The sequence below is a fragment of the Notothenia coriiceps genome, unplaced genomic scaffold, assembly GCF_000735185.1.
Source record: "Notothenia coriiceps isolate Sejong01 unplaced genomic scaffold, NC01 NC01_scaffold00027532, whole genome shotgun sequence".
Lineage (NCBI taxonomy): Eukaryota > Metazoa > Chordata > Actinopteri > Perciformes > Nototheniidae > Notothenia > Notothenia coriiceps.
This window is the reverse complement of record NW_011360233.1, coordinates 244,279-258,155: the sequence shown is the minus strand read 5'-3', so window position 1 is coordinate 258,155 and position 13,877 is coordinate 244,279. Positions and strand designations below refer to the sequence as shown.

Here is a 13,877-nt window from a genome sequence, read left to right as displayed (position 1 = left end):
TGGTGTTACTTTTCTTCCTGGTAACACGTAACACCAGTGACGTTCCTATGTAAATAAGCTTTGTATAATGTATAAAAATAATAAAAATACTTTAAGCTCTACTTGTTGTGGATTAATCAAGTTAAGAGTTAGTTATTGCTATTTAACAAGTTTTAGATGTGTTTAGAAGGAATATATTCCAGCAGATTTGTATCACCCAGATTCCACCTTTTCTGTAGAATGACTGCTTGTCTGGTGGTGTGCATATGCAAGCCAATTGTGTGTGTCTGTGGGAATCAAATGAGGATCAGTTAATGGATAATGGCAGGGAAAAATCCCATGGATCAGTTTACCCTGCTGACAGCATTGAGAAAAAAGAAAGAGAGAAAAAAGTGCAAATATTAGTGCAAATAATTTCAATCATGAACTTCCAAAACCTATTTTTTCACCCTGTTGCTTTAATACGACAACTAACTTGTTGATTGTGCAGAAGAGAACACAACTTTTCTGTGGCGTTTTATATTGTAAATCTCCTCGAGCCAGTTGATTATCTCGACAATACACATCGTGTCAGTGTTTGGAATTACTTGACAGCCATAAAATGGCATTACATACAATGTGTGCTAAATTAAGATATTCTTCGCTTGAAGAAGTACATTAACGCTGTACCTTACCTTTCGCTATAAAATGCGTAATTCATCAAGTGTCCAGACAGCGTTTTTTGAAGCGCGTTGTGCGCTCTCTCGTGGATTTTCTTGAACATTGTGCTCAGTTTGAACAGGAAAGCGCAGCTTTCAGAGCATGCATGGGGGTGTTGGATGCAGTGTCTATTCGCCTGGCACCTGTTGCAGGCTTACTATTATCAGCGCTGGTCTACTGAGGATATAACGACAGCAGCCTCACCATTATATCAGGACCATGGTGGAACAAACTGAATCCAACTTCAGCGGGTACTATTTTGACAACACTTCAACTAGAGTCCAGAGCAGCTTCGTCTTTTCAGGACCTATGTTTGTCATTTTGATGGTAATGATGGTGACTTTGGACGTTGTGATAGTTTTGGGCAACGCACTGGTCATTTTCGCTTTTAAAGTGGACAAGAGTTTGAGGACACAATGTAATTACTACTTCCTGAATTTGGCAATATCAGATTTTCTTGTAGGTAAGTCAAGCATTTGTTTTTCTGTAGAGACCGGATATTGAGTGAAGTTTAATGCATGCATATTTAGCTATTTCTGAAATAAATACTATTTTCATGATTTGCTATGATGTACCCATGTTGATATATGCCTGATTACTGACTGATTATGCCTGCCTTGGTCCTCCCTGTAGTCTAAATGTGTATACTACTAAGTATAGCTGAGTAGGACTTAATTCATGAATTAGGCAGCTGTTAATTAGTTTAACAGATGGAACCAATATAATAAGTGGAAAGTCTTGGAAACACTTCCCATTGTAAAGCGTCCTTGGGTTTCGTGAAAGGCGCTATAGAAATTGAAATTATTATTATTATTACTTCTTCTCTCTTTCATTATTTGGCACTAATGAAACATTTTGTAATGCAATATTTCTATGACCTTTCGCATTCACTCACCTTATTCCCTTTAGTTCATAAAGGTAAACATATTTTAAGGTATCACTTTACTTAAAGGCGCCCCACCACCCCATCCCCATTAAGCATTTTTAATGTGCATAATTGAAGACGTTCTGTGTGTATGCCTTGAAATCCCTCACACTAATTGTTTCTGTAGGGGCATTCTGCATCCCAGTGTACATGCCTTACATCCTCACAGGAAAGTGGACACTCGGCCGCAGACTGTGCAAGCTGTGGCTGGTCATGGACTACCTCCTTTGTTCTGCATCTGTCTTCAACATTGTCCTCATCAGCTACGACCGCTTCCTGTCCGTCACCAGAGCAGTGAGTGGAATATCCTGCGCCTCACATCTGTACTGCACACAGCCATTAAAAGTAATTCAGGATTGTGACTCCTGGCGTACTTACCGGCCATATTTATTAAACAATCTGAAATTATGTCATAGTCACATTAAGGTAAACTTACTTGACTTTCCTCGTCTCAGACCGTAATAAATTGGCTTTTTCTTTATATGAGTAAAGGATTCATTCAAAGCATAATGTCAAATGTTGAACAGTCCTTTTCTTTGAGCCATATAAATGTTTACTGCTTGTGGCCTGTGGCTTAATTTCTGACCGGTGACCCAGCTAGAAATGTTTGGTTCTAAAAACATTCAGAATGTTACCATTCACTGTTCTAGGAATGTTTTCAACGGGAAGTTTTCTTTTGGTTCCCAGTGTGTTCTTCTGAAAGGTAGGATAACGTTCTCTAAAAACATCCTTAAAATGTTTGGTGATAACTTTCTTAAAATGATTTTGATAACCTTCTTAAGATGTTTTTGATAACATTGTTCAAACATTATGCCCTACTGTTCTTAAAACGTTTTCAGCTGGATGTTTTATTTTAGTTCCCAGAATGTTGTTCTGAAAGGTATGATAACTTTCTCTAAAAACATTCTTTTTTTTAAATGCGACTAGCAGCTAGTACAAGTCTAATGTACTGGAGGGGACCCAGAATCAGCCTCGGAATCAGCTGGTGAAAGTAACATTTGTTTATTAGAAAAGGGGAGCTGGGAGTGGAGGTTGGTTATGGCGGCAGTGTAAACAGTTGTTCCAGGGTGGGTAGAGAGGCCTGGCTGGTCTTAGGAGTGTGGAAGGCCTTGGATTCCTCCTGGGAGAGACATACCAATTAGAGTGAGGCAAAAGCAGTCAAAGTTGTCAAAGAATATGCTGGCAAAAAGCTAGTGCGGCACGCAACAAACCGTTCACGGCAACAATCCGGAAGGGAATGAGTGCAGGCGGCAGGCTATCAAAGTGTGGCTAATGAGCAGGTTGCAGGTTCATTGGAGATAGCTCAAAGCTGTGTAGAGCAGACCAGCGGGCAGGGGGGGGGGGTAACGATTTTTATCCACTATGCATAAACAGTGGACACTGTTTATACGCAGCCCTCACAAACCACAAACGGACAGATAGCTTATCTAACAGTTAGAACCTACATACGAGACACAACCTTTATAGTCAGAAATAAAGTGTGATTATTTTCTGATATTTTACACATATGATATTATGAATACTGTGGGCCTACATACCTTAGTGTGATTATAAGTGCATGTGAGTGAATATTGGCTTGGAAATTCGTGTTTATACGTCCTATTCATTGTCTCAATGCACTCATACATCTTAAGAAAGTTATCACCAAATATGTTCAGAATGTTTTTAGAGAACGTTATCCTACCTTTCAGAAGAACATTCTGGCAACCAAAAAAAAACGTCCCGCTGAAAACGTTTTAAGAACAGTAGGGCATAATGTTCTAACAATGTGATCAAAAACATCTTAAGAAGGTTATCAAAAACACCTTAAGAGGGTTATCACCAAACATTTCAAGAATGTTTTTAAAGAACGTTATCCTACCTTTCAGAAGAACATTCTGGGAACCAAAATAAAACTTCCTGCTGAAAACATTCCTAGAACAATGAATGATAACATTCTCAGAATGTTTTTAAAACCAAAAATGTCTAGCTGCGAACTCACACATGCCAACACAAACATGCAATATCTGCTTACAGCTTATCATCAATTACATGCTTGTTGTTTTTTTTCAAAAGGAAAATGTGGTGACATCAGATTTTTTAAAACATCCTTTTCAAATGCAACAAGTTTGTTTTTTAAAGCGCTCTAGAAATAAATCTTACGTTGACCATGACTGTGTTAATATTTGCCATCACAGGAACGTTTTATAAAAAAAGAATAACCTCCTGAAAACATTATCCGAATGTTGCTTTGAAAATGTTCTTCTTTTGTTATCATGTAATATTGAGGGAATGTTTTACCTTAACAACGTCAAAAAAACATCCTCAGAATGTTGCAGGCAAAACGTTCCACCTTTGTTAATACATCAAATTAAAGGAACGTTTTATAAAAAACTTTCTGTCATCTCAGGCCTCAATAACATCTTCAAAACATCCTCTGAATGTTGCAGTTAAAACGTTATCTCATAGTTCACCTTAAACCTTATAGGAACATTATTTGAAATAATAAAAATCCTAAAAAGGTTCTTTGAACATCAGATTAAAACGTTTCTTTAAAACATTATTAGAACCTGTAGGTAACGTTAGCCAAAGTTGTGAGAACGTTCCCTGCTAGCTGGGAGCAGGTCATTGGTAGGGGCAGAACCACCTCATTCTCCCAAAAGTGCCCATCTGCAGAGGTTAATCATTCCTGACCCATTCAGGCCCAGTGCCACCCCTAATTATAGCCCTTCCCCATGACGAAGATGAAAAAAGTCACATTTTGACTTTGGACTGCACTATGGCTTACCAGAAAATACGCAGGACGCCAATGGTGTAATATGTATACTAAACTTAAAGGCACAATGAGTACGATTTTCCTAAAAACAATGTGTAGATTAAAAAAACAATACCTCACAACTTTTGTACTTCAGGAAACATAGCAATGAGTGAGGCCGAACATATTTTGTTAAAGGTATAATGGAGCCTTTCTCTAAATCAATAAGCAGTAGAAGTTTGTGGTGGTGTCCGTGATCTCACCTTCTGCCTGTATTTTTTCTTTTCATTTGGTAGTATGTGGGATGTGACTGAGCTTCAACCTCTATAATCAGATGCCACGTCATAAGTATGCATCTAAACTACGAAAATGGGACCGTTCAAAGAACATACAAACATAACAAGACAAAATGACAAAGCTTGTAAAATACGAGAGTAAATCTGACCTGTGATGGGGGCAACTTTGAATGTTGTGTTGACAAACTCAAAATAAAAAAAACTTCTTTTGTGCCTTAAATTACTTATTATTACCGCCTCAGTTGATTAAAATCATTTAATCGATGTCTGTGCAACGCTCCTCCGCGGCATACCTTTTCTGAAGCCCAATTAAATAGCATCAGTTATTATCATTTTCTATTTGCTGCCCGTCTTGGCACATATCTAGTGATTAGCAAACATGTCCAAAACTCTGCAGCTGTTAGAACCTCTCGTTGGGGCTTGTCTGTGCATTAGCTGACTGACTGCATCCTACACACGTGTGTAAACCCAAAGGTGGGATGAGGCTTGGCATGGGAGACAAAGAGAGTGTTCTGTTTCCTTTCACAAGCAAACACTTAACATCAGAGCAATGAATACAAATAACACCAGAGAGATGGAAGCCTCTTCTTTAATTAGCTAGCTTTGATCATAGAGATCCTCCTCCGTGCCATGGTCCTTCCAACCTGGAGAGATCAATCACAGCAGAAACAGGCCACCGGCTGCCAAGCAGCATTTTCCTAAAAGCATTCTCTCTGAACAATGAAAGACAAAGGATCGCCAACAACCACATGACACAAAGTTATGCTTTTGACAGAAAAGACAGAGTCATATTATATGCATATGTTTGTCCATTTATGTCAGCCCATTAACAAACTACACAGTATTATAAAATATATTGTGTATCTCACAATTATAGGATGGGGCTAAAATTAATCCCTATAAGCTCTCAGGAGGAGTCTATATTTTCCTATCCATCTTTTATTATATTCATTTTATAAAGGAACATCTATCTCGAAAATCAATGTCCCCCAAGGAGGATTAAAGTACTTCTGATTCTGATGAGCACACCTGATTCTTGTCCATTCAGGGCAACATAACCACATGAACCAGGGGCAATAATTACTGTATACCGATTAATTTATACAAACATAAGTGGAACCATTTTCCATCTTCTTTGTTGGAACTGCACTTCATTTTTTGTCATTCAGAACAGGGGCATAAATTCAAAGCTGGAGAGGGGTGAAGTACGCTGCCCGTTGAACAAGAATGTGGACAGGGACATAGGATGTGACACTAATTCAGACAAGTGTTCATAAGAGGTGTACCATTGACTTAGTACTAATTTAAACACTTTTCTTTAGTGCATGATGTCAGGATGTTGTAAAGTTCACTTCCGTTTCACAACATGCTATGTGGTTCCACAAACAGATCATTATATTGTGAAACTCTCAGATCAACTTTCTGCTATTTGAGGAAATGTAAGACTTTTACTCCCATGCATTTATCTGCCAGTTACAGTTACACCACTACTTATCATGCTTACAAATTAATGCATCACTATGTGTTTCAAATTTTAGACTGAATTATATTACTACTTTTATCACTTTATTTAAGACAGTCACATTTTGCTGGATACAAATGCACCTTTTTATACTGTTTAACTCCCCTTTTAATTTGAATACCTCTTCAATCGCTGCTGTTAAATGAACATTGTCTACCTTTTTATGGCTAAACACATTGTTATTTTCCCCCATTTCTACAATAATGGTAGGATGCAGCAATAACTAATACAATTGTGGGACCCCCTGGCGGTACCTCTCAGCATATTTTCTTATTTCTCCTTATATTTACTGCAGGTAAGTTACCGTGCACGACAGGGCATGACTCACCAAGCCATAATCAAGATGATTGCTGTCTGGGTGCTAGCCTTTGTCCTGTATGGCCCAGCTATCATATTCTGGGAGTTGGTGGTGGGCAGAAGCAGCGTTCCAAAGGATGAGTGTTTTGCGGAGTTCTATTACTCTTGGTACTTCCTGCTGAGTGCCTCCATGCTGGAGTTTTTCTCTCCTTTCATCTCTGTGGCTTTCTTCAACCTCAGCATTTACCTCAGCATTCGCAAGAGGAGGTTCCACAGCAGGGAGGCCCAGCTCCACCTTCAACTGAGCAAAACTGCCTCTGCCCAGGGGAAAGATATCCCCCTGTCCCACAACTCCGAGGTTGGGATGAAACTGGCTGTAAGAGGCTCTATCCACTCCCAGTCCTCCTCTCCCAGCTTGGGTAAACTAGATCACTCGACCAGCAGGGCTGCCCATCCTAGCCGCCTGTCCAGGGACAAGAAAATTGCTAAGTCCCTGGCCATCATAGTGTGTGTGTTTGCCATCTGCTGGGCACCGTACACCCTACTGATGATCATCCGTGCTGCCTGCAGAGGGCGGTGCATCCAGCATCATTGGTACGAGGTCACCTTCTGGCTCCTGTGGCTCAACTCTGCTATTAACCCGTGCCTGTACCCACTTTGCCACAGTAGCTTCCGCAGGGCCTTTAGCAGGATTCTCTGCCCAAAGAGGCATAATACTCCCCAATCATCTGTCCTTCGTCTTGGCCAGTGACACGCAGATACCCACAGAAGCATGGGGATGAACATTGTGCCAGAACCAACCATGGAAATATTCTACATCCAAACCCATAAATTACAACGTTTCAGCAGATGCAGATAAACTGTGCATCATAATTTGTCAAAAGTCCATAATATTTAGTTGACAATTGTGCTTTTCAGTGTTTAAATGTATAAAAGGTTGATGTTGTACAGTAGTGTATGTATTTACTGTGTTTACGTATACAATGTGTAACAGCATGAAAGTAAGTAACTGTCTAGAAATCTGAACACAATCACAAACATATGGTGATTATTAGTGCAGTAGAGTTTTAACATGTGAGAAAAAGTTCTAGAGTTGGCATTTGTCTTGATTGAGTGCAATACGGGCTAGATAGTGTCACTTCATTTATGTTGTTGAGTTTATGTTATGCTGCATGTACCTTGTAATTGAAAAATATATATATTTAGGATTTGTGTTCATTAAAAGATCTCACTATGACAACCTTGATTCATCTTAACTAAAATAGATCGCTATCACCCTCTACTGTTAGAACGTTAACTATTGATATTACAGAAGCACTGTGATGAAAACAAAAAGTGCAATTAAGTATAAATGTACGTAAATCAAAGTGTTTAATGAAACCTTATATTTCTCTATGTTTGGGGCACATTATTATACAGTAGATAAATAATGGATTTCTCTACAAACTGAGTACTGTCTGCTCATTAATAATAAACAAATGGATTGGTTGCTGTTCTGTAAAAAAAAACTAGAACAATGTAAAAATGTTTATTTTAATGGTTTTTTTCCTTCTTTAAGTATGTATGATAGAAAGTATTAGGCTTTAAATGAGAGAAGTCAAATGTTTACAAACTATTTCAAAATACAATTTACTGTGATCAGCGGATGCATGTTTAAGTATGTGCCACTAGATGTCACCATTAACCCGTACAGCTTCCTGTGTGCGCAGTGCCTGAGCCTGTCTCCAACGCTACATGGAGTGAAGTCAATCTTCGAGATTGGCGACGGTTTCCATGAACAGTTTTACTTTATTGTATTTGATTGAATCGCCAGTTTAATGTGTGTTATATTTCTGCAGTAGGACCTTGACTGACTACAATTGTAAAGCATAATGTTATAATATACCTATAAAAAGGGATCATGCTCCCTAACACTTATCCACATTGACAATTTCTCTGTCACATACTATAACTTACTTACTTGAACAGGGATTGTAATTAAAATCCTTTAACAAATTATTTACCTCAAGTGCTGTTATTTTAAATATATCTTTGGTACCTGTTGTAACTTAAATATAACGGAAGCGGCATGAATGCTTTCATCTTGATTCAGAGAAAAACTAAACTATAATGTATAATGTGAATATATTTTTGCCTATTTTAAGTGTATTATACCATGATTAAAAAGATAAAAACATTTTTGTTACTGCTTTAGGATCTTAATGCACATAATAAATAAACAATTTAATCTCTCTGATGTATTTTAAATGTAGATGCTGTCTACCTGATGGCTAATTGGGTCAGTGCCAAGTGCAGAGTAGCTTTTGTTTGATGTGCAGATGAAATGCTGAGAGAGCAATAGCATTTTTAAGTATTGTTCCCTAGTCTGGGTTGGTTTGATTTGATAGATTCGATGAGTTATTTCCAGATGTAGACTTGTTAGACCTCTAATTACGCCATCATGTTAGATAGTGGGGTTATATTTGCAGGTGCCTGGGTCCCACAGGGGACTTACATTGCTCAAATTTTTGCTTTTGCCCGTGTGCACATCTGGGCCCCTGGTCAGGTGCGGGGAATAAGGGCACAGCTGCAGGGACAGGCCTCTGCTCCCCCTCCCTCTCTGCCTGTGGCGAGGTGGGGGGACAGAAGCACACTTTGACCAGAGGGATGCAAGCACATTTCCCTCGGGACGATGGAACTGCATTTATCAGCAGAATGGCGAGCCTGGGTTTACTCCCTGTGTATCTAAATGCGACAGCAAGAGCCGTATCACTGTGAGGAAGGCTTGCACTGTGTGCAGTTATGTTAGAGGGACTACTGCAATTGATTTTGTTGATAGATTGAAATGTCATGGCATGCCAGGCTGATGTGGCTGCTGACTGAATATGTTCGGGATCATGCCAACTTAAATTGGTCTTTGATGAGTTGCACTAGGAAAAATACAGATGTGATTTTAATAATGTGCGGTTGCAGAAGTGTGCGGTTGCAGAAGTGTGCATTGCATTGCAAATCCTATTCAGTGTGTAAACGTGAATGTGTTTATGGGGGGGTTGGATGTCTGTGACCCCAAGCAATGTATCTAAAAGCTGTGACCCCAAATTGAGCGCACCTGTGCCCCTTAAGTTTATAGAGTCCCATTAGCAGAGACTCAGTCAGTGATCAGAGGGGGGAGAGGGCCTATATAACTTCCCCATGAGATTCTCTGAATAGTTAAACTCTTGGAATTTGCACTTAAGCACTTTGTTAGGATGACTTAATGCTGAATAACATCTCTGATCCACCCAATGGACAATAAAAGGTGTAATGATGCCACAGTAATATTTGGAATAAGGAAAAACTGAAACTACATTTTCACAAACCAGTACACTTTGCAACAGCATATGCTACACAAGTATTTTCAGGTTATGTTGGAATATAAAAGTGAACACAGAGACAAGTCCAAACCACTTTAGTCAGCAGATACAGGTCAAAACAGTGACCTCTTTTCAAGTTGCAGCATCACTTAGTGTACGCCTTTCCCCCGCATAGACTGTTCACTTTCTCAGCTAACTAAATGTAAACCACAGTTTAATATTTGATGAGGTACTCAAAAGAAAAAGAGACTATTTCTGCTTCATTTTTGCCTTTTTCTGTTCTTCCGTTTTTCCCTCTGCTTTTTCCTGCAGTGTACTTCCTGACTAGAGATTAAATAATTCCATTGGAATCCTCTTAGGATGGGTTCCCAGCACTTGGCAATTAAACAATTACATTTAATCAGCATGGGGCGACGCTTCAAGTCACCCTCATTTCAGACGTTGATTAAAAGCAATTCTGCAGTGGTTATTGCTGTCGACTTTGGAAACTGTGGTTCACTTAGGTTTACTGCATCTGTGGGGTCAGGTTGGACAGCAATATGGCAGGTTCAATGATGGTCGAGAGCTGTATCTGCCTGCGGTGGGTAAAACAGTAATCATAGAACTCATGGCAGACCTAATATTGTCCCTTAAGTCAGAGCTAGTTAGATTACTTAGAGACATGTTGATCCTTCAGCAAAGAAGACTCAACGAACAATAGAGAGGAGAAGGACATTGAGTTACGCATGTGGGAGTCCAGATGTGTGAGCGTGTGTGTGTGCACATTTTTTCTATGTGCATTTGACTGTGTCCATACACAGCATTTTTTTCTGCATCTACATTTAGGTGCATCTGCAGAGAATGAAATGCACCTTGACATACGCAATTTCATCATGCCATGCAATAACACATCCCTGTGTGATGGCAAACAAGCTGCGAGAGAGCACAGGGGCAGGAAGGCTTTTGTGTGAGCCGTATTTGACATTATGCTTGAGTGAAAGAGTGCTACGTGGCAACGCGCTGGAGCAGACTACAGCCAACCCCCGTGCAACGCAGATGAGTTGTGATGGATACCCGGCCCCCTCTTGTGAAACCCAGGTGCCCCTGTTTCATAAGGCCCCCCACTGGCTCCCCAGCCCTCTTAATTAGCCGCTTCCGTCAGCTGGCACCCAGGCCTTCAAGCACCAGCCACTGGCCTCTGCTGCTGAAACCAGTTCAGTCCAGATCTTCACCTCTTCTAACAGATGGATACATGGGCGGGCTGAGGCATCAAGGTTCTCGCAAACCTGTAAATTATCTGTGAATTTCCGGATCAGATGCAAGAATAAAAGGAGGAGAAAAGGCAGTGGAATGTTTCAGTCAGTGTGTTTCTTTGTATTAATAAATATGGGTGAATGCAGAGCATGGGCCATGGGTTTGAGTCTGCTTACAAGACATGATGATTTTTATATGATGAAGTCAAATATAGATAAAAGGTTTCACCAGGACTGGAATCTAGCCTTTTACCCAGTGCAAAATCACAGCAGCTCAGTAACAATCATCTCTTCTAATGACATTCCCCAAGTAACTTCTTGCCTCTACAAATCCCATGGGGGAAGCGCTACAAAAAGTGATAATTACATGAAATATACATAGAGAATAAAGGGAGCATGTTTACATAACCAGGCCCATAAATATCTGACGGAGAAGACATTGTTCTCCGACTCCTTTTAAGCTGATCTCCCAGGGATGCCATTTTAATGACATGATGGTTTAAAGAGATGCTGCTCCATCTCGTTCCATATTTAATTAACTTTTGCTTTTCTGACGCAGAGGAAAAACAGAATAAAGAACGTGTGATAGAGACAAACACACGATAGCGGGGAGACAATAACAAATAGCTGGGAGAACAGAGAGGGAGGCAGGGGGAACATGTGCAGAGACCTTGTCATGCTTTTGTGATCTGTTTACAATACAAGAAGATGCAAAGGGGGGAGGGGGGGGTTGGAAAAACGACAGGGAGAACTAAACTGACATGGGTGAGTGGATGGTATTGAAGGATGAAAAGACAGGACAAGAATGAACAGGAAATCATGGATTTCTTGAAAAAGAAAGATTACATTTTTAAAAAGGAGAAAAAGAAGAGACAAGAAAGAGAGGAACACCTCAGTGTATGATGTACTAGTTCCCCCATGGGGCTCCATTATGAAGCATGTTTTAGTTCACCACCAAGGACAAGGAAATAAATGTAAAACCTACAGTGTGTTAAACTGAACTCTAAGATTCACTGAAAAGAAATGCAATACACAATGAAAATGAAATGAAATCTAAAACAAAGCCCTGTTTTTTATTCCACTTTGGCATCCTTCCCCACATTTTCGGCAGCACAGAGCCATGTTGATCTGCCACGTGTTCATTAAGTAAACACGTGGCAGATGGAAGTGAGCAAAGATTCATCAGTGTTAATAAGTACGTCTGTATACTGAGATTTCTAACCACATTGAAAGCATTGAATTTTGGAGAAAAAGTAGACTGTTCTGCATATTATGTGGTGACTGAAACTAATAGTGCTGAAACACATACATTGGTTTCAGCAGTCACGATGAACTCAAATCATCTAACCAATGAATTCATGTTCAGCCCAGAATTTCGGTGTGCCCTTCCCCTCTCTCAGACAGTGTGTTTTCCATTTTGACTGTCAGCTGTGTATGTTGTACGCTGCATTATTGATACTTTCTTTCCCTTTTCTCTCCTCTTGTTAGACTCTTCCCTTGTCCTCATATCATCACATTGGCCACATTGCCTGCAGAGCCTGGAGAGTTGCAGTGAATTTGACCCCACCTGGTCTATATTTTATTGCTTGGTGTTTAATACATTTTTGAAAACCCTCCCACCTCCCATCTACAAAAGAAAAGAATAATCCTGTGCCTTGTCTATTTCAAGTGTTTGTCTTGGTGAGGCAGAGGAAGATGACTGGAGGGGGATACTCACCTTCAGCTCGCCTAGTTCAGCAGACAGGGGGGTTCATTATGAGAGGCTACAGAGGAGGGAAGAGTGGGAATGTGTTTGTCTGTATGTGTTTTAGTATGGTGATGGACTGACGACTCGTTCAGGCTTGCCCAATGTATGCTGGGATTGGCAGATGGGAAGTCCCCTTTGACCCTGAAGATGTTTAGAAAATGTGGGGAGGGATGAAAGACACATTTTCCCTGTATCAAAATAATACAATGCATGTACTAAAATTTTCCAGTTTTACAGCTTGAAGTGTAGGATGAAGATGGATATCCTTTGAAGGCGATAATCTCTTCTGTAGATACTTTTATAACTATAACCGGAAAACTGTCTTTTCCATTCAAATATTTGCAGAAAAAGTTTCATCAAAGTAACTTCACTCTGATGAGGACTATTTGGGAAACAGCTTTTACAAACTTTTTATAAAAACCCTAACCGTAACCCTTGTTTTTGACATTCCTACAATGACATTTTCAAAAACACAGAAACAGTTTGTATACAAAATTACTCAGGATATAAACAAAAGACAATAGCGAAGGCCCTTAGTTGTGCTTCTCCATAAACACTGTGGCAGGGCTACATACTGAGGTTGAGGCGTCCATTTTGCTGACACAGTTCTGAAGTGAAAAGATGGCTCTCTGGATGTGGAGTGCCGGTGTGAGAGATTGGGTTACCCCAGACACTCCCAAAGGATCTCCCGGCCAAATGGATCTGGATCTCACGCTTGGGCGCACATATTGAATGCCATAAGAGGTCTCTGAGGTCTCCTTCAAGGGGAGGAATGCACAGCCTAACAATGTGGAGTTTTCACCAAACTACATTTTGCACCAAAGAAAAGTGATAGCAAGGACACTGGATCACAAGGGACAAAACACCGAATGCATACCTACATTACTTCAGGTTGTTCATACCGTATAATGTGGCACACTTTCAGCCTTGTGGGAAGCAACATACTGCACAGGTTGGATCTCATAATTCTTTAATAAAGTCTTAACACAGGCTGCCACATTTCCTCAGGGGGACTGTGGGTATTAGGCTGTCAAATGAAAAAAGCCAAAATGCCATTTCACACACATCCTGAAAAGAACAATGGCATTTCAGCTACTCCCAAACATCTGGCCCG

The 13,877-nt window shown here is 40.0% G+C and overlaps 1 protein-coding gene across 1 annotated transcript; it reads left to right on the top strand.

Moving 5' to 3' along the window:
* The first annotated feature begins 863 nt into the window (after positions 1-863).
* LOC104957661 (histamine H3 receptor) lies at positions 864-7,651 on the top strand. Its single transcript, XM_010785313.1, has 3 exons — positions 864-1,141; positions 1,731-1,897; positions 6,451-7,651. Exons 1-3 carry the CDS (start codon positions 898-900, stop codon positions 7,201-7,203), a joined length of 1,164 nt encoding a protein of 387 aa, XP_010783615.1. The 5' UTR covers positions 864-897; the 3' UTR covers positions 7,204-7,651.
* Positions 7,652-13,877: the final 6,226 nt, after the last annotated feature.